At 49.0% G+C, this 24,705-nt stretch overlaps 1 protein-coding gene across 8 annotated transcripts in view; it reads right to left on the reverse strand.

The window, feature by feature from the left end:
• Positions 1-24,705, reverse strand: part of CABIN1 (calcineurin binding protein 1) — a 126,682-nt gene that overhangs the window by 37,363 nt on the left and 64,614 nt on the right. For 6 of the 8 annotated variants that reach the window (XM_084753125.1, XM_084753120.1, XM_084753122.1 and 3 more), the window contains 4 exons: positions 24,392-24,457; positions 17,651-17,833; positions 12,180-12,511; positions 1,065-1,178 (listed from right to left, as the gene is read on the reverse strand). In XM_084753125.1, coding sequence (XP_084609251.1) covers positions 1,065-1,178; positions 12,180-12,511; positions 17,651-17,833; positions 24,392-24,457 — 695 coding nt within the window. The remainder of the gene's footprint in view (positions 1-1,064; positions 1,179-12,179; positions 12,512-17,650; positions 17,834-24,391; positions 24,458-24,705) is intronic. The other 2 variants (XM_084753126.1, XM_084753124.1) reach the window with 1 other exon arrangement.

A 24,705-nucleotide genomic window follows, 5' to 3' on the forward strand; every position in this document is an offset into this window, starting at 1 on the left:
CTGTGCAGCAGGCTATGGTCTGGGCAAAGAGGGTACGTAGGTGCTTCCCCTACCCCCACCCCCGCCCCAGCAAATCTATTAGTACTGTGTAGTTTGAGTACCAATGACACCTACTATCTGCCTATAAATGACAATATAGAGAGCACAGATAAATACAGGGTTCAAGACTTGAGTTACAGCTTGGGAGACAGGATGAGCCGTGGAGCTGGACACTCTTACCACTTGGCTAGCTCTCAGAGAGAGCCTGACAGACAGCCTTGCACCTTTAAAAGCTGCCTCTGCCACAGGCCTCCTGCCTGTCAGTACCTTTGCAGGCAAACCTTAAGTTTCTCTCTGCCTATCAAGAAATCAGAGGAAATACAGAAGAAGCCAAAATTAAAAGGGTGATGTAGCATTTCAAGGCCACCCAGCTGGGAGCAGCCAGGCTGGAAGGAGCGCAGAGGACGGAGAAGAAGTAGACTAGAGGTAGAGAGGAGAGATGACCCACTGTCCCTGGGTAGAGCAGAGTACATGTGCGAAGGCCCGCCTGGCAGGTGGTGAGGAAGGCAAATGCTTTTAGGAGACAGATAAGGGCAGCTCTGGAAAGCAGACGACGTCTTATCCATGAATACTGCTCTCCACTCACATGGAATGGTAAGACTAATTGGGAGGGCACTGAAGGCCCAGCCTCAGAAAAACTTATTTTTCAAGCAGGAGAGTTAGCCTAAGTGAGAATCTCCTCCATGCCCAAGATCACACAGGAAGTGGACCTGTTCCGGAAGTATAAGCCTGAAGTCCCTTCAATTGCCCATCTGGCCCCTGAACACTCAGGGCCCTATTGGACACACAGAACTCATCCATGCCTCTCCCTAGTGCCCAGAGGGAGTAGTGACTTGCTAGAAGTCACTCAGAAACCACAGCCCCATATCAGTTTTGAATTCTCTTGACTGTATCCCCCTGTCTGCCCAGAGGATGCTACAAACTTGAGGCTCTGCAAACACCTGACCAGGGGGTCGATTTACACAGCTTTAGTGAGAAACAGTGGCAGCAAACAGCCACAGAGATCAACAAGACAAAGTACTCACGTTGAAGAAATTGGTCTTGTTCCTCTCGCAGAAGAGCCCCTGTGCCGGCATGTGCTGCAGTTGTTGCCATGGGATACTGCTGCCTAGCAACACATCACGGGCCCACTGGAGGTTCTGGGGAAACAAGAAGTAGGTTGGAAGTGAGTGTGTGGGCTGCTCAGGGTGCCCATGGGAAGGCAGGTGGTCCCTTCTTCATGGCTGCAAAATTGGCAAAAACTGACAAGCAGCTCTGCAGATATTGACCCAACAGCTCCAGGAGGCTCTGGACAAGAGCTCTGAGCACTGGGTTGTGGGATGCAGTTTTGGAAGTGATTCTTTTTTTTATTTTTTATTTTGGATTTACCATAGCTGACTTAAGAATGTGGCCTTATTACATAAAGCAGTGGGTATACAGTGACCCCTCACCTTGCCCACCCTGAAAACTGTCATGTAGACTCAGTGCCCACATATTACTGGGAACCCCTATTAGCTCCAAAGGCAGACCCTACTCACTATCAGGAATCGTGACTTGCTAAACCCTGTGGTAGAATTGCCTCATAGGCCTGGGTTTTGGTCACAGTGCTTGGGCCCAGGCTCTCTTGGCAATGGGGCTTCTTGCTGGAAGCCATGAAGCCTTCCTGAGAGGTAGAGGTAGAGGCTCGTGGCTCCTTCACCCTTTCTACAGCATTCACCCTCCCTTCCCTTCCATAGCTCACACTGCTGCCAGCCATGTACCTCTGCTCCGTCAGCAGAGTAGAGACAGGACGGGTCCATCACACTTAAATGAAAAGAGTGAAAACCAAGAGTAGCCTCGCTTGCCCATCAAAGCTGTGAGGGGACACAGGCTCAAGCTTCATCCATCCAGGAAAGAAGCTCAAGGCACACAGCTATGAAGCCTGGGTCTTACCCCAACTCACTCAGTCTCTTCTGAGGGAGACACTTAGGCCTGGTAGTTGTAGCCATGTCTGGTTTGAGCAGCCAGTGCTAGACATGGGGAGAGGGGGTACACTGAACACAGGACTGGAGACTACTTGTGGAGTGTTGGAAAGTTTTGTTTTTGTGCAGTGCTGGGGTCTGAACACAGGGCTTGCACATAGTAGGTGAGCACTCTACCACTGAGGTATGTCCCCAGCTTTTCTTTCTTTCTTTTTCTTTTCTTTTAATCAGAGACTTGCTAAGTTACGCAGCCTGGCCTAAACTCTAGATCCTCTTGCTGCTACAAGCACTGCGATTACAGGCATGTACTACCATTCCTGGCTTTAAAAAAAAAATTAATCAGTAACTTATTTTGTAGGGTTGGGAATCAAACCCAGGACTTGTCATACAAGGCTGGAGTTGTAATCCTGAGCTATCTCTCAGACCCCGACTAACACCTCCCATGATCCATTTGAGCTGGGGAGCAGGGCACAGGGAGACCCACCTCTGACCTATACTGAGGTCAGACTGTTACAGGGCTTGGGGGATGAACTAGGGCAGGAGTCCAGCTCACCAGGAAACCAAAGCCCAGCTTGGTGAGTAGAAGAGCCAGGCATGGCCACCTGTGAAGCAGAGAAGCAACTGTGATCACAGGCTACGGCCACTCTCTGTGAGGCAAGAAGCATCTTCCCAGTGGCCACACTTCCTTAAGAAAACCAAGGTGAGAAGAAATCCTTTAGGCTGGGGATGGACAGAACAGTGCTGGTGACAGGGTAGGCAGGGGAGGAGTCGGCTTCCTGGCTAAGGCTGCTGGAAGGCCTCTTGTGGCCATGAGACAAGGACCTGCATGTGTTCCTGACTCATAAATGGGGCAGTGGGAGGTTTCCCTATGCTTGCAAAAGAATGCAGAAAACCCTGGCTGCTAAACGGAACTTGGAATACAGATTAGTCTTTCCGACTGTACTCTGGGCTCTAGTGGAAAGCACATTCTCCAGTTGTTTCCAAACTGCCAAAGAAAAGTGAACTCAGGCTGATGGCTAAGCACAAAGTGTGCAGAGGTTCACAGGAGCTCTCACCTGAGGCCCAGATCAGAGCTCAAAGGGCTCAGGAAACTGCCAGGGGATTCTGCAGGTGCCATCCTAGCGGGTGGGGCAAAGGTTGGGGACTGCTGGGCTCTTGTTGGGCCCCTCTTTCTGAGGAAAAGGTGCTGCAGTGTTATAGTGGCTCAAGGTAAGAGTAGGGGATAATGTCACCAGCATGAGTACAGCACTGTAATTCCTTATCTGGAATCTCCACTTTACAACAAGAAAGCTGAGGCGAAGAGAAGTTTGAGAGCTTCTCCAAGCTCCTAGAACCAGGAAGAGTGGTCATCTGTGAGAAGAATGGAGGAGGCATTGAAGATCAATGGCAGAGGTAAGAAGCAGTGACTGGGGGGTGGGGGGTGGGGGGAGCTCCTCGGGTGCCCAGAAACAAGTAGCTGCAGGCTCTGGTGCAGAGTGAGAGCAAGAAAGGGGCCACAAGAGTGGAAGGCAGGGACACAGGCCATGACTGGAGCTGCCTCAGCTACCCACAAGGCCAGGGCCAGTCAAGCCAGACAGCCTATATTCTGGGACTTCCCATACCTGCTGTGTCTGACTGCTAACTTGTGCCCAACTCCCATCACTTCAATACACTTCACCAGGCTGGCTGCACAGGAAGTGAAGCCTTGGGTGGGGCAGCCTGCCTCCTACCTGTCCCTTCTAAAGGGTACACACAGTGGGAGCTTAGCAGTGCCTGCTGGCTGGAGAAGGAAGCAGAGCTACTGTCCTGCAGAACATCTGCAGTACCAAGACGGTCCAGGCTGCAAGGGAGACATGGTTTCAGACACCACCTAACACTGCTGTGTGGACGACCTAGATGATGGCCTGTGCCTGTGTCTTGTACTGACCAGAAACCAACAGCAGTGGTCCCATAGAAAAACTGGGCTCATAGAGGCCATGACATCAGCTACAGGTACAGACAGCAGGGACCTGGAAATAAGCCAAGTTGGATTCTGCAGAGTGACCTGCTGCCCAGCATGTGTGACAGCTTCCAGGAAGGCAGCTATGAGCCTCAGCTGGGCTCAACCCTACACCTGACCATACGTTAGGAGTTGGCGTACTCAAGGGTTCCAGGACACAGGAAAGAAGCCGGCTGGTGGAGGTCTTCCCCGGAGGACACGCTCGGTAACCTGTGGAAACAACCTGCTCTGCCTCCCGAACATTAGGACAACTGGTGGGGATCCCTGAGGCACCAGGCTCCATGGGCCAGGGGAGGAGCTGCAGCTGGAGTGGGTGGCTGCAGCCAGTAAGGGATGCTGATGGGAGTGACAGTCACAAAGCTAGGGCACATCTCTCTGAAGTTATCACATAGCAATAAAGAATCTCTTCCTCTATACTTCCTAATCCTCATGTTGTGGTGACCACAACCAGGAAGTTATTTCATTGCTACTTCCTAACTGGAATTTTGTTACTTTCTTATGAACTATAATGTATGCAACTCCCAAAGTGGCTGAGAGCCACTGCGCTGTATTTATCAAGAACGTCATGGTAGTGAGGTCACGAGATAAGAATGCCTCCAAATCCTGGACCCAGCTGACTTAAAATCAATTTTGACCTTTTTATTGTTAAAAAAAAAACAACAACAACAACATGATAAACATTTCCATATTTAGAAGAAGCCTAATATAAGAACTGATGAAATAAAGTATGGCCCATTCACCTAAGAAAATGCAGTATGATCATTAAAGTCATAATTAAAGAATCTGTGTGCACGGGAAGCAAATTAAACAAACAAACAAACTGGAATCAAAACAACACGTGTTATGTATAAAGAAAACAGGCACAAGCCTGTCATCCCAGCACTCAGAAGGCTGTGGCAAAAGGGTTGGGAATTCCAGGGCAGCCCTGGCTCCCTAGCAAGAACCTATCTAGGGGAGGGGAATAGGGTGAAAGCGGGAGGGAGGAACGGGAGGGTATAAGTGATGGGATAACAACTGAGTTGTAATCTGAATAAATAAATTTTAAAAATTAAAAAAAAAAAAGAATGGGGACAGGACAATTCTCCCATTATTCCTGGGAATATTATTCAATGAAGGAGATATATTCCCTGAGTCTGTGCTCTGTGAGGTCACCAAACAGCCCCTTAGAGGCCACAGTTATGAGGTCATTAGCCTCTGGGGAATGAGACAGACAGCACTGCATCACTCCTCTCTCATGGATTCGCTCCTACTCTCCATTCAGCCCCTTCAAGGAATGCTGTTTGGATCCTACTAGCTTTCCAAAGGCAACTGCTACTTCCTGTCTAAACAGCAGCCCATTTCTCACAACCTAAGACCAGACAATGACCAAACCCCCCACCTTTGACATTGCAAGACTTTAACCTTACTTGCAGCACCGGCCTCAAAACTTCTATTGCTTAACTAGGTAGGCCCTAGTGAGCCTGTGATGACACCCTCTTCCGCTCTCGTCCCTGTCCATCACTTTCCACCAGGCCCAATCTGATCTCAGAAGGGCGTGCGGCCGGTTTGACTTCCTTATAGGTCTTGGACTACACTGCTGGATTCACAACTCCGCTCAGAAACGCCTTCTCTGCCCCTTCTGCCTAAACAGCCACATTGCCTTCCCATTCCGTTACCCAGTCTATCCCCTCCCCTGACCTATCACTAGCTGCTAAGTAGATGTGCCTTCTACTCACTGATAACCAATGGGCACACTGGAGAGGTTTGCTTTGGTCCCCACCTCCTCAAAAGGCCCTACCACACAGAAACTTCTCAGTAGACAGATGATGAGAAAATGAACCCTTTAGATACATGGAAAACACACCAGAGGAACATACTAAAACACAACCAATTCTGCTAAGTCCATGGGTCATAAAACAATGAGGGGCAATAGTCTATTTTCCAAGTTTAAAGAATCTTATTTGTAGCAGATGTGGCAGGCAAAGCATTCAAACCCCTTCAGACTTCTGCGTCTATATCCCTTTGTGGAAGTGAGAAGTGAGAAAAGAGCAAACCTCCATAAGGCAATCCATCTCACCTCCTCTGGGCCCCCAAAGTCTCAAAGGACTCTTCAAACCAGAAGGTAGACAGACCAAATGCATAATCAAGATTGCTGTAATCGCAGCATTAGGGAGGCTGAGACAGAAGGTTGGCCACAAGTTTGAGGCTAGCCTGAGCTACAGGCTTCTTACCTAATAAGTTTCAGGCTACCCAGAGCTACAGGGTGAGATCCTGTTCTTCAGTCCAACTCACCCCAAAAGATTTCCATGTTGAAAAAAAGAATCAAGTTCGTACGCTCCTCCTTTCCTCTTTCCCTCAACTGACACAAGCTATAGTTATTTTGGAAGAAAAATCACAGTTGAGAAAAGGCCTCCATTAGATTGCCTGTAGGTAAGTGTGTGGGGACCTTTTCTTGATTTATTGCTGTGGGAGGGGGCAACTTACTGTGGACAGTGCCGTCCCTGGACATGTGGTCCTTATCTGAACAAGAAAGTGGGCAGAGCCAGCCACAAGGAGCAAGCCAGTAAGCGTTGCTGCTCCACGGCTTCCCATCAGTGATGGAATGTGACCTGAGAGCTGCAGGCTGAAATAAATCCTAGTAAGACAAACTAGAGCCAGAGTGATGAGATGCTGTGACAGACCTGGCCATGCTGTTTGTGGGACCTTCAGTAGAAAAGCCGTGTGCTCAGAGCCCGGCAAGCTACACTGTGGGATCTTGGAACACAATGTTGAGAACAATGCAGATGATAGAGGCCAGGCTTGCGAAGGTTTAGAAGGAAGCAAAGGGGTTGAGGATTTAGCTCAGTGGTAGAGCGCTTGCCTAGCAAGCGCAAGGCCCTGGGTTTGGTCCTCAGCTCTGGGAAAAAAAAAGAAGAAGCAAAGATTCTGTTGACACCCTTGTGTGATAGTTTTATATTAAGAGTATGTGGTTCTGGCTGGCTGGGGCTGTGAGTAACAGGAGACAGCGCCACTAAGGTGAAACCCTTGCCTTGCTGGGACAATTGATACTGGTCAGCTGGGGCTGAGGAATCAGCTGTGACCTAGAGTGGAGCAGCAGCACTGAGGTGAGGTCTTTTGGAAAGTGTCTCCTTAGGATCAAGGACATAGAAGCTGCAAGGGGAGCCACAGCTGTACCTTGTGCTGACAGTGGGACTTGGGAATGTTTAAGTCCCCTGAGTTCTTCTGGTTCTGAGGTCAGGAAGGAGTTCATGGGGAGAAGTTGAGGCTTTGCACCATGTGTTAGGGTCAGAGTCCCTGAGGAGAGGCCAGGGAAGCCATTGGTGAGGATGCACCCCAGGGCAGTGAAGACCCCAGCATACTAGAGATGCAAGTGCTATAGGCTGAGCACCAAAGACAGCAGCAGGTAAGGAGCACAGCTGGCCTGAGACTCAAGCCAAGCTGCATGCACTGGGGATGGCAGAGCAGAGGGATGGACATCAGTCCTAGACATCAGGCACTAACCTTGTTTTACAGAGTTGAGATTTGTTTCACTTTGGTCTCACTGTGACTGTGCCTTGGCTCTTTCCTCTTGTTGTAAGAAAGTATCTAACTTATATTTTATTTTACAGGAGCTCAGAGATTTTGGAATGTTAAAGATACTTTGGAATTTTAGAGAGACTTTGAACTTCTCAAGTGTTTGGATATTTAAAGACTGAGACTTACAAGTTTGAACGCTTTAAACTGTGATGTTAATATGAGACACTGGAGAGAAGAAATAAAGGGTTATGGTTTAACAGGCACGTCAACTTTACAAAGGGTCAGGTTTTTAGTTTTAGTTTTGTTTTGTTTTTATGAACTTAAGCTATAGTTATCTGGGAAAAGGAACCTCAATTGAGAAAATGTCTCCATCATATTAACTAGTCTGTGGGATTTTTTTTTTTCCTTTCTTAATGATTGATGTAGGAGGGCCCAGCCCACTGTGGGCAATGCCACCTCTAGGGCAGGTGGTCCTGGGTGGTAAAAAGTAAGCTGAGCAAGCCATGAGGAACACATTGGTAAGCAGCACTCCTCCATGGTTTCTGCTTCATTTCAGTTCCTGCCTCCGGTTCCTGGCCCAGCTTCTCTCAGTGAAGTGTGACCTGAGAGTTGTAAGCTGAAGTAAGCCCTAACTAAGACATTGTTCTATAAAGCACACAAAGTAAAGCCTGCTAAGACCTTGCTGATTGCTGTGGTTGGGACTCTAGGACTAACACACTTCCTAACACATGGGCCCATTACCTAGCAAGCTCAGGAAGGGCTCAGTGGTCCTTGGAGATACCACGGTAGAATGTGCAAGAGTTGACCTCTGACCAAATCCAAAAAGAAGGATCCTTTCACACAGGCCTTGGACCAAAGAAGCAGGTTCTGATTGAGCTAGGGAGCCAGGCCACCCCTACCCATATTGTATGAATGGACTCATAAAGTTTGCCTTTTTATGGCTAGCTTATTTCACTGAACACAACATCCCTCCAGGTTCATCCATATTGGTACTGGATTTTTTTCTTCTAAAGACTGAATAACATCCCATACCATCACTGACTAGATTTTTATTAAACTTGAAACAGGGACATGTGTATCACCAACTTTGTTTTTTTATTTGGCTGTTTGGCTCCAGGGCCCATTTTATCAGCCTCTCTGCACTGGACTGATTATAGTGACAGCAAGAGTGGGAGGACCTCAACTCCAGGCCAGCAGACAGAAGTGGTCACGCAGCACCTTTCCATGAGAGTAGGCGCCCAGACGACCAGATCCTTACACAACATGCCCTCTTCTCTGGGTTTTCCCTATGGGCTGGGGGAGAGGGTTTTTATGAGTATAGACTGACGACGACGGCTTAGTACCTGACATCCTGGTGAAAAGTGTGATCCTAAGGTTTTGAGGGTATCTGGGTAGGCTTTAAGGGCTCCCTGGCCTTCAGTGTAGTCCAACAGGAGTCTTCCCTGATCTTCCCCATATAGCAAAATCAACACTGGGTGGGAGGGCAGCTACACACAGGCATCAAGGATCCCTCAGGAGAAGAAGACCTAGCCCTTGGCAACTCTGTTCCAGGCACAGTCCTCAGAAGGCCTAGCTGGGGGGTTGGGGGGTGGGGATAGGCAGGAGCTACAGAGATGCAGACAGGGGAGATGGGCCTGGCTGCTAAGAAAGAAGGCCCATTATCACAATAACTGTATCTGTGTATTACCACCGTTCTCCACCAACAAAACAGTCCGAGCACTCAAGAGTGCCCAGCCCCATAGTGGGTCTGTACCTGGGAGGGGCCTGCTTCAGAACACACACTGCGACAATGGCTTCACCTGAAGGGACCTAGAAAAGACCTAAGGGATCAGCAGCAGTTAACTTTCCAACCCTGGGTAGTTCTGCCTGTTGAATCCCAGAGTAGATGGACGCCTGACAGTGCACTTGGCCACTCAGTCATAAAATACCAGCAACAGGGAAATGCCATTGCAAAGCCTATAGGTGAGTTTTGTTTTAAAAAAGTGTTGCTGTCAAATACACACACTGGAAAGTGTTTGTTACCAAACAGCTATGTGTAGAAAGAGGTCACTGCTTGCCAGTTAATGTTTCAGAATTAGTCAGCTCAGCTGAGTTGTGTTCTAACATCTAAGCAGCAGCTGCCAGCAGAGTTGGCACCCAAGACTCCCCCCGCCATAACAGCAGTGTGCCCTGAGCACCAAGAAGGTAGTAACTCATGCGCTCAGTAGAGCCCAGTGCTAATCTGCCATTCAAGTTGTAGACGGCAACTGTGTTCAGCAAAGGCCAGTCCATGAGGCTCACAAAAGCTCCCCCAACAGTATAGACAGCCCAGGGACATGGTCAGGGTCCAGAACATGCCTGGCAGCCTAAAACTATTCATTGTACAGCTGGCATTCTACAGTGCAGTCTCCACAGAAGGTCTAACATTAAGAAGAGTGTCCACCCCAGAGAGCGTCTCTCAGAATCATGACCAGCATTCCATTTCCACAAATCAAGGAACCCAATCTAGGAACTTGGCTAAAGGAAGAGCCAGCAGAAACTAATGGATGTGGCTGGGTTGACTGGGCCCATCTACTGCATGAATCACTACAGAATGACCAAAATGGATTACACTGAGGGGCGGGGGAGTCACACTTAACAGTGGAGAACTGGGTCCTGGGCAAAACCCCTGGGCTAATTAACTCCACACTGACACTTGGCACCACCACCCAGGCCAGGTCCCTAGGTACAAAGCAACAAGGTCTACAATCAAAAGATCTGACACCCCTGAAGTTCCCAAATTGGCATTATCTGTCCACAAGAGCCAGAAGTAGCATCAGGCCCAAGAGTTTCTGTTTCTAGGGTATGGAATTAGGGTTTTCTCTTTGTGTCTCCTCCCTTCTTCTGAGCTTTTATTCTCTCCTCACCCCTCTCCTTATTTCTGACCTCTTGAAACCTAGATGGCCTTAAACTCAGACTCTCTGCAACTGAGGACAGCCTTGATTTTATAATCCTCCTGCCTCAGCCTGGCTAGGATAGTAGGTGTTCACCACCCCACCCTGCTTGTATTTTCCTTAATTCCAACAAAAATTGTACTTTGGAATATCTACTTTGACAACTCTCATTCAACAAAGTGACGTCTTTACTCAGCACACACTGTGCCTGGTGCCATGCTAAGCGCTCTGCACACCAGCACCTTCAGGACTGACACACAAACTTGGTGGCCTGTACAGCAACTCCACAGGTGCTTACCCAACCCTGTGCCCTCTTCTTCCTCCCTTTCCTGTGTAGTAATCCATACAGACCATTCTGCACCCCACAGTCTGCTTCAGCCTTTGCTGGGGAAGGCGTATGATAGTAAGAGCTGTCTGAGCCGAGCACCGCTGGCAAGCTGGCTGGCTGTATGGGGCCTCCAGAGGGGACTGATGACTGACAATCTCCTCACTATGACTTGAGAGGCCCTTAATGTGAGCTCTGCTGCTTCTCAAAGAGGAAAGTGACCCTGGAAGTAACTCTAGTGTCACTAGAACAGTGAAGATGTGCAGCTCACTTCTTCAGCAGTGAGGACATGTGCTGGTTGGAATTTAACAACACTCAGGCCCCTAGGTACAAGAGATGTGGTACCCATGCAGACGTAGGCCAGTGAGCCGGGCTTTTCTGAGTGGCCTCAGCAGTCATATAACAGGCAGCAATGGCCAAGGGCAGCTAGACAAGCCAGTCTACTGTTGTTTGACCTACAGAGACTGACAATGATCATCTTCTCCCTCCCCAGGTCTGCTGAGGCTAATTTCATCCACTGTGCTCTCAGAAAATTGGTCAAGCTATAGGAATATATCAGTCGCTGCAGGGACAAGGCTCCTGGCACCTAATCCCCTAGAGCTCTGTGAATTTAACTAGTACCACACCAGAGCCTGTTTCTCTGGACCCTACTTGGGTCTTCAAACATCCAGAGAATGTGGTGGGGCACAGAATGGGGGCAGAAGAAGGCCTCTGGGAGGAAAGCCTGGCTGAATTAAGAGAGTCACATGACGGTAGGTCTCAGTTAGACCTCATAAGCTCAACTGGTCACTCTAGCTCTTCCTGGCCCTCACCCACACAGCATTTTCCTGGGTTGCTGGAGCTGTCTGTCTTTCCTCCCTCAAGCTTTTCCTCATGTCCCTCACACTACAGGTCTGTTTTCACAGAGCTGCAGCAGCACCTCCACTGCTCTGTACACCCTGCCTTCTTCTCTGTAGTGCTGGTCACAACAGAGCTGCTTTGCTTGCTCGTGTGTGTATTTTTAACCTGCCACCCCCTCAGAGTATAGCTCTGTAGGAGTAAGCACCAGGGGCAGGGGCACTCTCCTTGTCACCTAATGAATGAGGAATGACTGAGGAAAAGAAGGTCACTCTGGTCCTCCCACCAATGCTAAAAGCCAGAAGAAAGGGTCTGATTAGAAAGCCCCTGGGGATGTTGAAGCCTAGGAAAGCTTTCTAAAAGAGCTGAGGGACCCGGCTGTCAGCACCCAAAATCTGGGAGGCAGGGGCTTCAAAGAGGGGTCAGGCAGCTGTACCCATGGGGCGAGCCCAGGGCCAGGTGACAAGAAGGCCTCTATTCCAGGGCACACTGGTCCATCTTTAGGACTGACTCTGGTTCTGCAGTTCTTCTCCCCCCGCACTCATCTGGGGGTTGATGAGTTACCCTAGCCCGGACCCCAAAGTTCCAACTGTCCTGGTTCAGCTGCGGCAGCCGTCATCATAGCCAACATCCCACTCCAGGTCCCTCCTTACCCGGTGAGTCTTGCTGTAGGTGTAGAGGAAGGCCAGGCGGTAGAGGCTCTTGTAGTGCTGTGGGAAGCGGCTCAGGCACAAGCAGAAGGACGCGATGCATTGCTCTGTGAGGAACTGGCGCTGCTCCTCAGCACCTGCTGGCAGCCCCTGAGGAAAAGCCACTGGCTCCCCCAGAGAGTCACCCCTCTTCTTCCCATCCCACAAAGGAGGTGTGGACACTGGGGACTTGCTGGGAATGTAAGCAGAGGCTGAGGAGTCTGCCACAGGCTTCTGGACGCCTTGTTCTACAACCCGGAAGGCCTCTGTGCTCTCCAAGGACTCCTCAGTTTTTCCTACAGTTAAGAAGGAAAAGAGTGTGGTTTTAAGCTCTCTTCATACAGCAGTCTACCACATAATGGAAGCACCTCAGGGAGGTGACAGGCGCAGCTGGGTTGATGCTCATGCTTAAACCCAGCAATGGGAGGTACAGGGCCCAGTGCTAGCTCTGGCTCTATCCCTACTGGCTGTGGCCACACAGACTCCTGCACCAAGAAACAGGAGATCCCATCTGGCTTCCAGCAGAGGGCCCAGAGGCTGTGGAGAGGAGGAGTTCTAGGCTGGGCTCTGGCTCCTACCTAATGAGTAGTGGCACAGCTGTTATTAGAGATGGCATAGGTACATAGGAAAGCAGCCCACACAGGGGAGGACATCACCACTGCTACTTCAACAGCTAGGAAAAGGCCTGGCAAGTGACACTGTGTTCTACTGGTAGCACAGTGAGTATCTCAGCCTATAGCCTACCTGTTGCAGTTCTGCCAAGCGTTTATGGAGGATCTGTACTTGAGAAGTCCACTACATGAAAGCCCAGCCCTGCTCCTCTGGCAACATGGGGAGCCCAGGATGAGCCTCCAGACACAGATCTGAATGGCCTCAATCCACCCTCCTGAGGCACAGCCTCCTTGGCTGCCCAAGAGGGAGGCTCATCTGACCCAGGGAGCAAGACACCAGTGGCTTTTGGCTCTGAGCATCCTGAGGTATCCTGAGTTTGTGTATCCTGCACAGCCTGCCTGGAGAAGAAGCCAATAGCACCTATTCTGAAGACTATCCGTACTGTGGTGGAACCTTGACAACCCTCCTGCTACTGCGAGGGAGGCCTGGCAGTAGCTGAAACCTAATATGGCAAAATCAAGAAGGCAACGACCAAGACTCCAAGTTATAGTCACAGCAAGTACCAGCATAGCTGGGCAGACTTCAGGTATATGGCAAGGCTGACCGTTATTGTTCCTCTGTGTCAAGGAGAGAACTGAGTGGCCATTCTCCGTGCCCCTTGCTTCCTGCTATTTCAGCTCCACAGAACACCTCCTGTCTATCGCCACATCAGCTGGACACTGAGCCTCACTCATCTGCTCATGGATGTCAGCACTGCGCCCAGGGGTTCTTCTCTCAGGGCTCCCCTCATCTTGCTCACAAGCATGTCAGCCTCTGTTTCAAGTGTAGCTCACACAAGCAGTGGGAACAATGGCTGCAGGCCCAGCCTGAGGCTCCAGGAAGACACGGAGATTGGATGATGATGCAGCACTTGGCCATGGGCAGGAGGCAGGGATGACACCAAGTGCTCAGACATAAAATCCCAGGAACACGGAAAGCAGGCAGAGGGAAGGAATTATTCCAAAGGGTGTTCCGTATACACATCTGAAGGACCAAAGAAAATGGCAAACTCTGGCAGTTAACAACTCAATTGCTCAGAGTTCTAGGTGGCCCAAGGCGTCTAGGAAAGACACAGCCCCCACCCCTTGCTAACTGGGCCTCACAGATGACTGCAATCTTCCACTTCTTTGACAGAAGGAAGAGGGTCAGAAATGGCTGTCAGTCCACATTGCTGCTTCCCAGCCAGGATGTCAAGTCCACACCATGAAGATGGGATGGCGTGCTCCTCCTCCCACCCCGCCTAAGCTAGGTCTTGTTGGCAAGAGGTTTAGAATGCTTACAGTACAGGTGCTGAGGCAAGCAAAGTCTGGGAGTTCTAGGAAGCACGCAGGCCTGCCACAGCGAACTGGCTCTGTCTAGTGGGTTTCCTGGGAAGGGTTGAAGGGACACTGCTGTACACCAGGCACAGACCTGCCAACCACGGTACGGCAGGCCTTAGTGCTCACTGCATGGACTACACTGGTTCCTGACAATTTCTACTTAGGGTTTTACATACCACAGAGTGAGCTTACACACCAGAGTGAGCTTACATACCACAGAGTGAGCTTACACACCAGAGTGAGCTTATATACCACAGAGTGAGCTTACACACCAGAGTGAGCTTACACACTACAGAGTGAGCTTACATACCACAGAGTGAGCTTACACACTACAGAGTGAGCTTACACACCAGAGTGAGCTTACACACTACAGAGTGAGTTTACACACTACAGAGTGAGTTTACACACTACAGAGTGACCTTACATACCACAGAGTGAGCTTACACACTACAGAGTGACCTTACATACCATAGAGTGAGCTTACACACCTCAGAGTGAGCTTACATATCACAGAGTGAGCTTACACACCAGAGTGAGCTTACACACTACAGAGTGAGCATACACATTACAGAGTGAGCATACACACTACAAAGTAAGCTGGTGTTTATGTGCTGAAAGTCTAACAGTGTTTTTCTCCTCTTAAATTCCTCCACCGACACACACACACATACACGTTACTATTGCTACCTTCATAATCTGAGCATATATTCTGAAGCTCTGACTCCTGAAAAGGGCAGCTTCAGAAAGGCAAAACAGTCCTAATGTAAAAGTCTTTACTGGAGCACTAGCAGACCAATGCAAAGTGTGACAACTCAGACCTCAAGAATGGAGGCCAGGCTCTCGAACACAGGACCATTCACACTTGTTGGACATTGTGGGAAGGAAGGCGGCTCAGGGATAGGAGGGACTGAGAAAGCAGACGCTGTTCCCTTCAATGCCCAGTACCTGAGGTAGACCTGGCTGCAGCCCAGCCTGCTGCTCAGTAGACACCAAATGCATAAACAGGGACTTGCATCCCATGGCATGGACTAACGGAGGCAGCAGGATGGTGGTAGGGCTGCCCAGAAGAGTGAGCCTAGAAGGTCAGGAGGGTGCAGTAGACTTCAGTGGGCACTGGCCTGTGGCTCTGGCTTCCTCAGGAAGGCTGAGAGCTGGTCATGGGCTAGGAGTACAGCTCAGAAGCAGAGAACTCACCTGGTTGGGGGTGGGGACGGAACATGTCCTTTCAAGCCTGCTAGCCACTGTAAAGGCCTCTGATTCAACCCTAACATTCCTTACCAATGGCCAGCGTTGCACTGTCTGGCCCCCGCCTCCAAATCAGTTCTGAGTAGAAAAGGCAGGGTCCTAGGATACTCCTTATCAGTCTAGAAGAGTCCTACTTCACACATGCTGGAGAGAGGCTGTTATAGTCTGGATGTGAAATGAACCCCACAGGCCACGTGTTTGAACACTTGCTGCAGAGCTACTTCAGGAAGCTGAGGACCCTTCAGGATGCAGGGCCTAGCTAGAGGAGAGCTGAGTAGGCGGACCTCTCAGGGTAACAGCCAGGTCCCAGTTTACTCCTTCTTGACTAGCTGTCTCACCACAGCTCCCATCGCAAAGGACAGAGCTCTAGATTGTGTAGACTATCTCCCGTCAAACTGTGTAAACCAAAAGAAATCCTTTCTCCTTTGTTACCCCTGTCAGGCGCCTCTGTCACCTAATACTGAGGTCGACGGTGACAGTCGCACACACAACAGTTCACTGTTTGGTGGGCCACAGAACATGACTGAGCAGTCTCACTTGTCCAAGAATAAAAATAATCACATTTTAGAACTAGAAATGTCCTATTAGGATGTACAGGCCACGCCACTTGTTTCCTTTCTATTCTAAGTTTCCTATGGTGTGTTTATACCACAGAATGCCAACAGGGTAGGGGAGAGCACAATGATTACTGAGCGAGTCAAGCAATAGCTATATCCTTTTTTCTTTCTGGTTTTCAGAGAGAAAAATCTGCTATGTGTCCCAGTCTGCTCTCAAACTTGTGATACACCAGCCTTGGCCTGCCGAGTGCTGGATTATGCGTGCTCTGCCTCCCAAGTGCAGGATTAAAGCCATGCGCCACCGCATGCAGCTTTAACCTGTCTTTTAATGGGGACCAGGTCCAAGTAAATCTATCTGATAAAACTCTTGCAGGGCTAGCCAGGGACAAAGAGCTAGAAGAGTCTTACCCTGCCACTGCACAGTTACAAGTGAGCCCCTAACGCGCATAGAAACTTGCTAAGATTAGGCCCAGGCCCCCAGAGCACGCAAGTATCCCCCATCCAGCCCACTCAGAAGGCAACGCAAGGAGTGACTAAGGCTGACCTCCTCACCCTTTCTCAATCTCAGGTTCTTTGCTCAGGAACCTGGAAAAGCCATGCTTCTGTCCCAGGTGTCCAGGACACCTGAATGTGGGACTGGGTTGTCTGGCAAGTACACATATGCATGGCTTTAAATGCTCTTGAGAAGACAGTTTAACGGGTAGGGGCTTGCTGTGTAAGCATGAGGCCCTGAATTCTGATTCCTTAAACCCATGTAAAGCTGCATCCCAGAGCTCCTGTGGCAAGATAAGAGGCGAAAACAAGGTAAGAGGAGAATCCATGAAAACTCACAGGCCAGCTGGCCTGAGGTACAGCAGCAAGCAACAAAAAGACCCTGCTCGAACAAGGCTGAAGGTGCAGATTTGTACTCTGATCTCCACATGTGTGCCATGCATACACGTAACTGCACACACATCTACACCCACGTAACACACACACACACACACACACACACACACACACACACACACACACACCAAAAAAGGAAGCTTTAACTAGCACAGCCTGGAATGGCAGCAGGGATGCCTCGGACTGCCTATAGTCATGCTACAAACTTAGAAGTGAAGCTCTGCAGACTGCCACAAAGGAGACCCGGGGATCCCAAGGGAGCCGGGCATATCTCAGGCTTACATCAGTGCTCTCTGCCCAAAAAAGGCAGATTTCCCAAGAAGTCTGATATGATTCATACTAAAAAGAAAACATATTTGTGGCATTCAGAATCCCAAGACGTTTTCTAATAACCATTCATTCACCAAGGCGGGGGCAGACATACTACACTGACATTGTGAATGTGGCTTTCTCAAACACGGAAATGTGTCATCACTATAAGACAAGTGTCACAAAAGCACACACGGCAAACCACACTAACGCTCACATCTTCAAGAGCTGCCTTATTGAATCCTCCCAGTTCCTGGGGTTTGGCCCTGGGACTGTTCCTATCCTATAGTGAGAACAGAGGCACAGAGAGGTAAGAAACTTTCCCACTAACATCCCAGGGCAAAAAGCTGAAGCATGAAGATGCAGGCCAGGCTGAGTCTAAGCGTTTCCGGGTCCAGAGTCTCAGGTCTTCCGGGACTGCCCCAGCAGATCAAAGCAGGCCTGATTTAGTAAGTTAGCTTCTTACCTCTTTCCTCTGTGGGCCCCGGAAGGTCTTTACCAGTTGGTCCTGCTTGAGCACTGAGCCCAGACAGCCTCTTCTCTGGAAAGGGCTTTCGAGAACCCTCCAGTAAATTTGTGGGCTCATTAAAGAAGTCCTGCGTTGAGCTGGAATCTGACAGGGCCACAGCTGTGCTGTCCTGGCTTCGGTCTGAAGGAGGGAGGGAGGAAAAGGCAGGAGCATGAACTCGTAACACCTCAGGCACAGAGGGGTCTACAAGGGCTAGCTAGGGTCCCACAGGTCAGGATTATCCTGCAGCAGAGGTACCCTCAGTGCACCACTCTAACCGTGCTGAGCCCAAACCACCCTAGACACCCTGAGGCACCAATTTCTATGGGTAACCTTCCTGAGTTGCTCTAAACAGTGGTCTGGCAAACTCAACGATTGGCTCTCATGGAAAAGAGCCCTGATGTGCACTGCATTCTGTGGGAATATCCTTACTCCGGATGACTTCAAGCTATCCATGTGCTGCTGGGAGGTGTGAAGCTGAGAAGAGACACAGAGCAGTCACCATCAGGTAGCATTGCTACCATACAGATGTAAGAGAAACTGCATTGGCCAGAAATCAGCAAATATTTGTGGGCAGGTGTATGTTCTAAATGAAGAGCTTAGACTCCTTTGAGTCTTGGACACAATGGCAGTTTGTACTCACTCCCTGGCTGCTCTTCTCCAGTCTCCACAAACGCTCTAGGAGAAGACTAGAGGCAGAGCTGCGAGGAGGTTAAAGTTGCCTGGGAATGCAGGCCTAGGGAGGAGATGAAGCTTATCTGGATCCTTCCTCTCTAAGGGACAAAACCCCCAGCTTCAGGGGATAGGCGGCGGACTTTACTGCCTCCAGGATACTTGGGAAGGAAAAGGGGCGACTGTCTGATTTAAGAAAAAGCAGGAAACCTACCACTAGGGAGGGACAGGGTCACTAAGAAGGCTGTACCCCTGAGATGCAGGGACACAGAGCCTTCCTAAGTCTTAGGCTAAGTCAACAGAAGAAAGCACCCTCACCTCTGCCCAGGACAGCCAACAAGTACCCACTAGCAAAACAAGCAGAGCAGCTGCTCCTGCAGGAGAGAGGAGCAGGCAGGGAGCCCGCAGAGGCCAAGGCAGAGAGGAGAACTAGAAAGCCGAGCAAGGTCTCACATGAGAAAACACGGAGCTGGCAGCACAATGAAGGCAATCACAGCAACAACAAATTGCAACCCAGGTCAAAGGCCCAGAGGCAGAATAGGTAAATCTACTCCAGGAGTCAATGTTAGTGATTTCAGATAGTTTCTTTGGTGATATTTGGTATTCACTGCAGAATTACAAGACATATACTCATGTGCTAAACAAACAGAAACCCATACTGTAAAGAGACAAAATAATAAAGCTAGAGTCAGAGACAGCCACGGACTACTTTAAAATAGCAGCAATTACTGTGATGTGTAACTATAATTAGAATGCTAAGGCTGTAGTGGAAAGCCTGTACACTATCCACGAACAGATGGTGAATTTCAGGAGTGAGCTGGAAATTATAAAGAGTCAAATGCAGTTTCTAGAAATAAAAAACAGTAGTTGAGATGAAATGAATACTTTTTGCCAGGCTTCCCAGCAGAACTGCCATAACTGGGAGGAAGGAAGGATCAAAACTTGAAACTAGAGGGCTGAAGGGACAGCTCAAAGGTTAAGAGCACTGGTTGCTCTTACAGAGGACTCAAGTTTGGTTCCTAGCACCCACACAGTGGATCACAACCACTGCTCTGGCACCCTCTCTGGTCTCTGTGGGCATGAGGCACTCACAAATTGTACATATTTATATTATGCAAGCAAATTACTCATACATGCGAAAATAATAAACTTAACTCCTGGTACAACAAATAAAACTTGAAACTAGCTGAGTATAAATAATCCAAATTGGGAGTGGGAGCAGCAGTGGGGAAGCAGAACAGACCACAGGAATGATCTCGCGCATTAACCAGAGTCACAGAAGTGAGAGAAGCCAGACAGGAAAAACACTGTAAGAGAACATGACTAAGGCACTTGCCCAGCATATGAAAAGTCCTGGGTTTGCTCCCAGCACTGAAAAAATTAAGGACAAAGAATGACCAAGACTTTTCCAAAAATAATGAAAGACAGTGAGTCACCAAGACTCTCAGAGAACACGAAGCAGGGAAAGGACGCTTCACACATGATGGCTCACACATGTGCAGACACAAACTGCTGGAAACCAAAGACACAGAAAAATCTTAAGGGAATTCTGAAAAAGATACACACAGGAGCAAAGGAAGAAGTCTAGGGGCTAAAGGGATGGCTAAGAGATTAAGAGCACTTGCTGCTCTAGCAGAGGACCTAGACACGATGACCAGCACCCACATGGTGTTTCACAACAACGCGGAACTCTAGGGCCAGGGCGTCTGACACCCTCTTCTGACCTTCAAAAGCACAGGCAAAATACTCATACACATTAAACAAATAAATCTTTCTTAAAGGTTAAAGAAAAAACCTACAACAAACTTCTAATTGGAAGCATGATTCAGATAATATCATTTTGTTGGAGGGGGGGAGAAACAGATTCTGTAGTTAGTAAAAACAACTTCCTAAAAGACAAGAGTAAACAAAGGCCTTTTTCAGATCAGCAAATATGAGTCACATGAAATGTGAAGGTAGAACAAATATGAACCCAGATAGAGAGTTGGCCCTGTATAGTAAATTTAGCCCTCTAGAAATGGCTAACGTTATGAAAAACATAAAAGACTTTCCTGCCAGGGGTGGTGTTACTCACCTGTAAAGGCAGCACTGATAAGGTAAGAGACAAGACTTTGTATATAAAACTAAGCTAAAATAACAACAACAAAGCCTTGTAAAACATGAAAAAAAATCAAACAAATAAAAACTGCACAAAGGCTGGAGGCTCTTGCACTGCTGTGAAGTGTGCAGTATCTTTAGAAGGTTGGTGGCAATTAATAATAAATTTGGTTAGCCCTAAGGCATAAACTACACTTGTATAATAAATGAAGAAGTGATAAAATAGCTTGTGTATCTGAAGGTGAGTTCATCCTGCATCACTGACCCGCTGTGCTGCAGATGGAGCAAGTCAGTGCGTGCCCTCGACATCACCTACCCATGAGCCTCACAAGGGCTTCTGAGCACAGGGGCAGAGGCAGACGCACAGATTGTTGGCTCCGTGCCCCTCCATTCTTGCTTCAGAACCTTAGAAATCAAATACTGGTGATGGGTGGCACCTAGCATGCAATCCCAAGGGCCTGTATGAGCCACTTAGTGGGCAAATTGGAAACAAGGTGGAAAGCCTGGACTCTGAAGAGCAGATGTCAGTGCTGAAATCCTGCTCTTCTGTTTCCAACCTTGGAAAGCCTAAAAACTGTGCCACAATTATCTGCACTTTGGTTTCCCTACATGTAAAACTAAGGAACAGTGCTCATTTCCCAAAACTGTCATTAAAATTACACAGGTTATTAAACACAAAGTGCCTATGCAGTGCCTGGCACACAGTAAAACTGTCAGCCTAATTATCCATACATAACTGTTTCAGAGACCAGCTGTGACTTATCAGTAACGCCTCACACTACCCATCAGAAACTTCATTCTGAATGGAGTTTTGCTGAGCCACACTACACTGGGTACAGGTGCACATTTTTAACCAGCACCTAAACCCTGACCTCAAGTAGATAGGCATGCAGAGGAACACTGAGAATCAGCTTTGCCCTGGGGCAAAGGTGTCAACATGCAGCTGGGTACAGATTGCTGTTAAGTCCACAGCCCAGTAAGTGATAGGTCATGAGCGTCAGCTGGCCAGACACAGCAAGAACAGAGCATCTGTGCCATAGATGAGACCCAAGCTGGAAGCGGGGAGCTGACCAGATTTGTCATACTTGACAGAGGGCTCTTCCCTCACTTTCAGGGTCAGACTGTGGAGCTTCATAAACCCTGAATGAGGGGTGAAGGCCAGGCCTGCTACACTCAGAAGAAATTCCAAACTGAGTCTCCCCTATAAAGGAATCATTTCTCCCTCTGCAGAAGTCAGACAGCCCATTTGCTATCTCTGAGGAGAGAGAATACTGACAAAGACCATGACATTTCCAGTTATCATATAAAAATCAGTGCAGTAACTTTAAAAAAAAAAAGTATTGGTTTGTGTGCATGTGCATAGGCATGCACACATGTGTGTGGGAGGACCACAGCATATATATGGAGGCCAAAGGCCAGTTCTGTGGCATCGGTTATCTCCTATCATCTTTATGAGGCTCTGGGGACGGGACTCAGGTAGGCAGGATGCACAGCAAGTGCCTGTGCCTGCGGAGCCATCTTGCTGACCCTTGTTGAAGAACTTTGAACTGACATATCTCAGGCCCACATTCCAATCTCAGATCTGCTCCTGACATGCTAGATAAACATGGCTGGGTGACTCTCCTGCCTTAGCCATCACGCCGCCCCATACCCCACTTTCATATTTTTTATCAGAAATTGTATTATCCTTACTCCTGGACATGGATCGCCACAGGGACAGCATAATGATCTTTCAAGTCCTATAACATTCATTCTGGCCTGGACAGAGAAGGCAGAGAGCTTGTGCAATGCTAGAGAGGCCTCAAGGCCTCCAGAAAATGGCAGGCCATGCTCTTGTTGTTAAGGTCCCAGGCCAGGGCCAGCTTAGCTCAGGCAACAGGAAACAAGCTAACCTCACTGCAGACTGAGAGGCATACCCAACACTGAGTTCAGGAAGCAAGCCTCGACAGGATAATCTCACCCACTGGCAGACTGCCCACCAGCTCACTGGCTCTCGAGCTGTTAGGCTCTGGGCCTAAAGGAATTGCCAGTTTGGTGGAATCCCAGCTGTGATCATTATACAAACAGAGGATTGACTTAAGCAAATGGGTATTTACTCCTAATGAGCTAATGCTTCTCAACACGTCAACACGAGGGGACCATGGACCTGCCAGCACTGTAGGGAAGACAGCCAGACTACAGCAGAAATGGTGTGGGCAAGAAGAGATGAGAGAATGGAGGCTTGTGCTCCATTTTAGAACAACGCCCAACTGAGAGAAGACTGACCCTCTCTTAAGCCTTGAAGTAACACTGACAGCCAAAGGCAGCCATAGCAGAGGGACCAGGAGGGGTCAGGCATGCACTTTCCTGGGCTCTTCCCCAAGCGTCTCACAGGTATGAGAGCCTCTAAGAGCAGGCAGAGCACAGGCTGCCACTGGTCCTGAGGATGTGGTGGTAGCTCCAGTTCTCTCCTCAGGGATGATCACAGCATAAAGCAGCCCTAAGAAAAGCAACCTGATGGAGCCAGAACCACCACAGTCCTGTGGCAACACCTGCAGGTCTCAGTGCTAGGCAGGGCTGGGGGGTTGGAAGTTGTACACAACAGAGAGTGGGAAGCTAGGGCGGGAGGGGCACTGGCAAGGCTGTTGCCTACCTGTGGGATTCTGGGGGCTTACATGCATTAGAAATAGAAGACAGCAAGGGCCGGGATGTAGGCCAGTCAGTAGGAGTCCTGTCTGGCATGCATACAGCTCTAGGCTCAGTTCCCAGCGCCACATAAACTGAGTGTGCCCCTGTAACTGCCATACCCACTAGGAGGCAACAGGACCAGCTCAAGGTCATCCTTGGCTAGAAAGACAACAAGTATCCTCCCTCCTGCTTCTTTCAGACTAAAATAGCCAAAGATATATTTTTGTTATTTTTAAGTATGTGTAGATGTGTATGTACAAGTGAGTATGTGCACCTCGGCACAGGTGATATCTCAGAGGCCAGAGGTGCAGCTGGAGTTAGAGGAGGTTGTGAGCCACATGGCATGGATGCTGAGGACTGAACTAGGTCCTCTGGAAGAAAAGCAAGTGCTTTTTTAGCCATCTTCTCCAGGCCCAAGATTAAAAACTTTAAATTACACATCTTTCTTTTTATTGTATATGTGAACACATGCATGCATGTGCCACAGTGTGTACATGGAGGTCAAAGAGGTAACTGGTTCTCTCCTAGCGTGCACGTCCTCAGGCTTGGCATGTGTGTCTTCCTGATGAGCCTTCCATCTTGATGCTCCTTTCCTTGTCTCCCTTCTCGTATATAGCCTATGATGGCCTCGAACTTGGGACCCTCCTACTTCAGGCTCCTGATTACTGCGACTGCAGACAGGAGTTACCACACCCAGCAGAGGTGCATTTCTTCAAATAAGAGACATGAATGGATGCAAAGTTCAGGATTCCACTTCTGTATGTTCCTTGAGGTGTGCTGAGTATGACATAGTGGGTGATTTAAAGTAACCCTGACTGTAAACTCCAAGAAGACACTCATGGCTCCACATCAAGAACCCAACTAGAGCCCAACATGGTGGTGCACAGCTTTAATCCCAGCACTCAGGAGACAGAGGCAAGCGGATCCCTGTGAGTTCAAGGCCAGCCTGGTCTATAAAGTAAGTCCAGGACAGTCAAGGCTACACAGGGAAAGCCTGTCTCGAAAAAACAAAGAAGCAAACAAACAAACAAGAACTCAACTAGTCAGAAGGAAGCCAAGTTTCACTTCTTTCAGACCAACAGGGTGAAGAAAAATGAAAAGCTCTTAGTGTGGCTCTCAGCCTCGAGTGGTGGTGGCTCACACCTATAACTCCAGAAATCAGGAGGCTGAGGCAGGAGAATCTCTGTGACTTGAGGCCAGCCTAAGCTACCTTGTAGAAACCAAACTAAAAAATAAACAGTTGGCTTTGGTGGGCATACATACAACAGAGCCTCTCCATCTCCTCTCCTAGGGAGTCGCATCTTCTCTGGTACAGCGCTGACTGAGGACCTTGGGGAGGCAAACAGACAAAGATAATAAAAACATCCCTCTTTCTGCCACCAGCTGACAAATGACCAGCTCAGAGGTGAGTGAAATCAAGCAGACAGCAACAGAGCCTAGCAGCTCTCCCAGAACACAAAGCCAGCCTGAGACTCCAAGGTCAGATCAATTGGCTGGGAACCACAAAGAGGCCTACGTGGGAAGCCTGGGGCAGCCTCTCCTCCTGAGCAGGAGGCCTTGCACTTAAGGCTCGCCAG

The sequence above is a fragment of the Acomys minous genome (genome assembly GCF_964271855.1).
Source record: "Acomys minous genome assembly, chromosome: 13".
NCBI classification, from domain to species: domain Eukaryota; kingdom Metazoa; phylum Chordata; class Mammalia; order Rodentia; family Muridae; genus Acomys; species Acomys minous.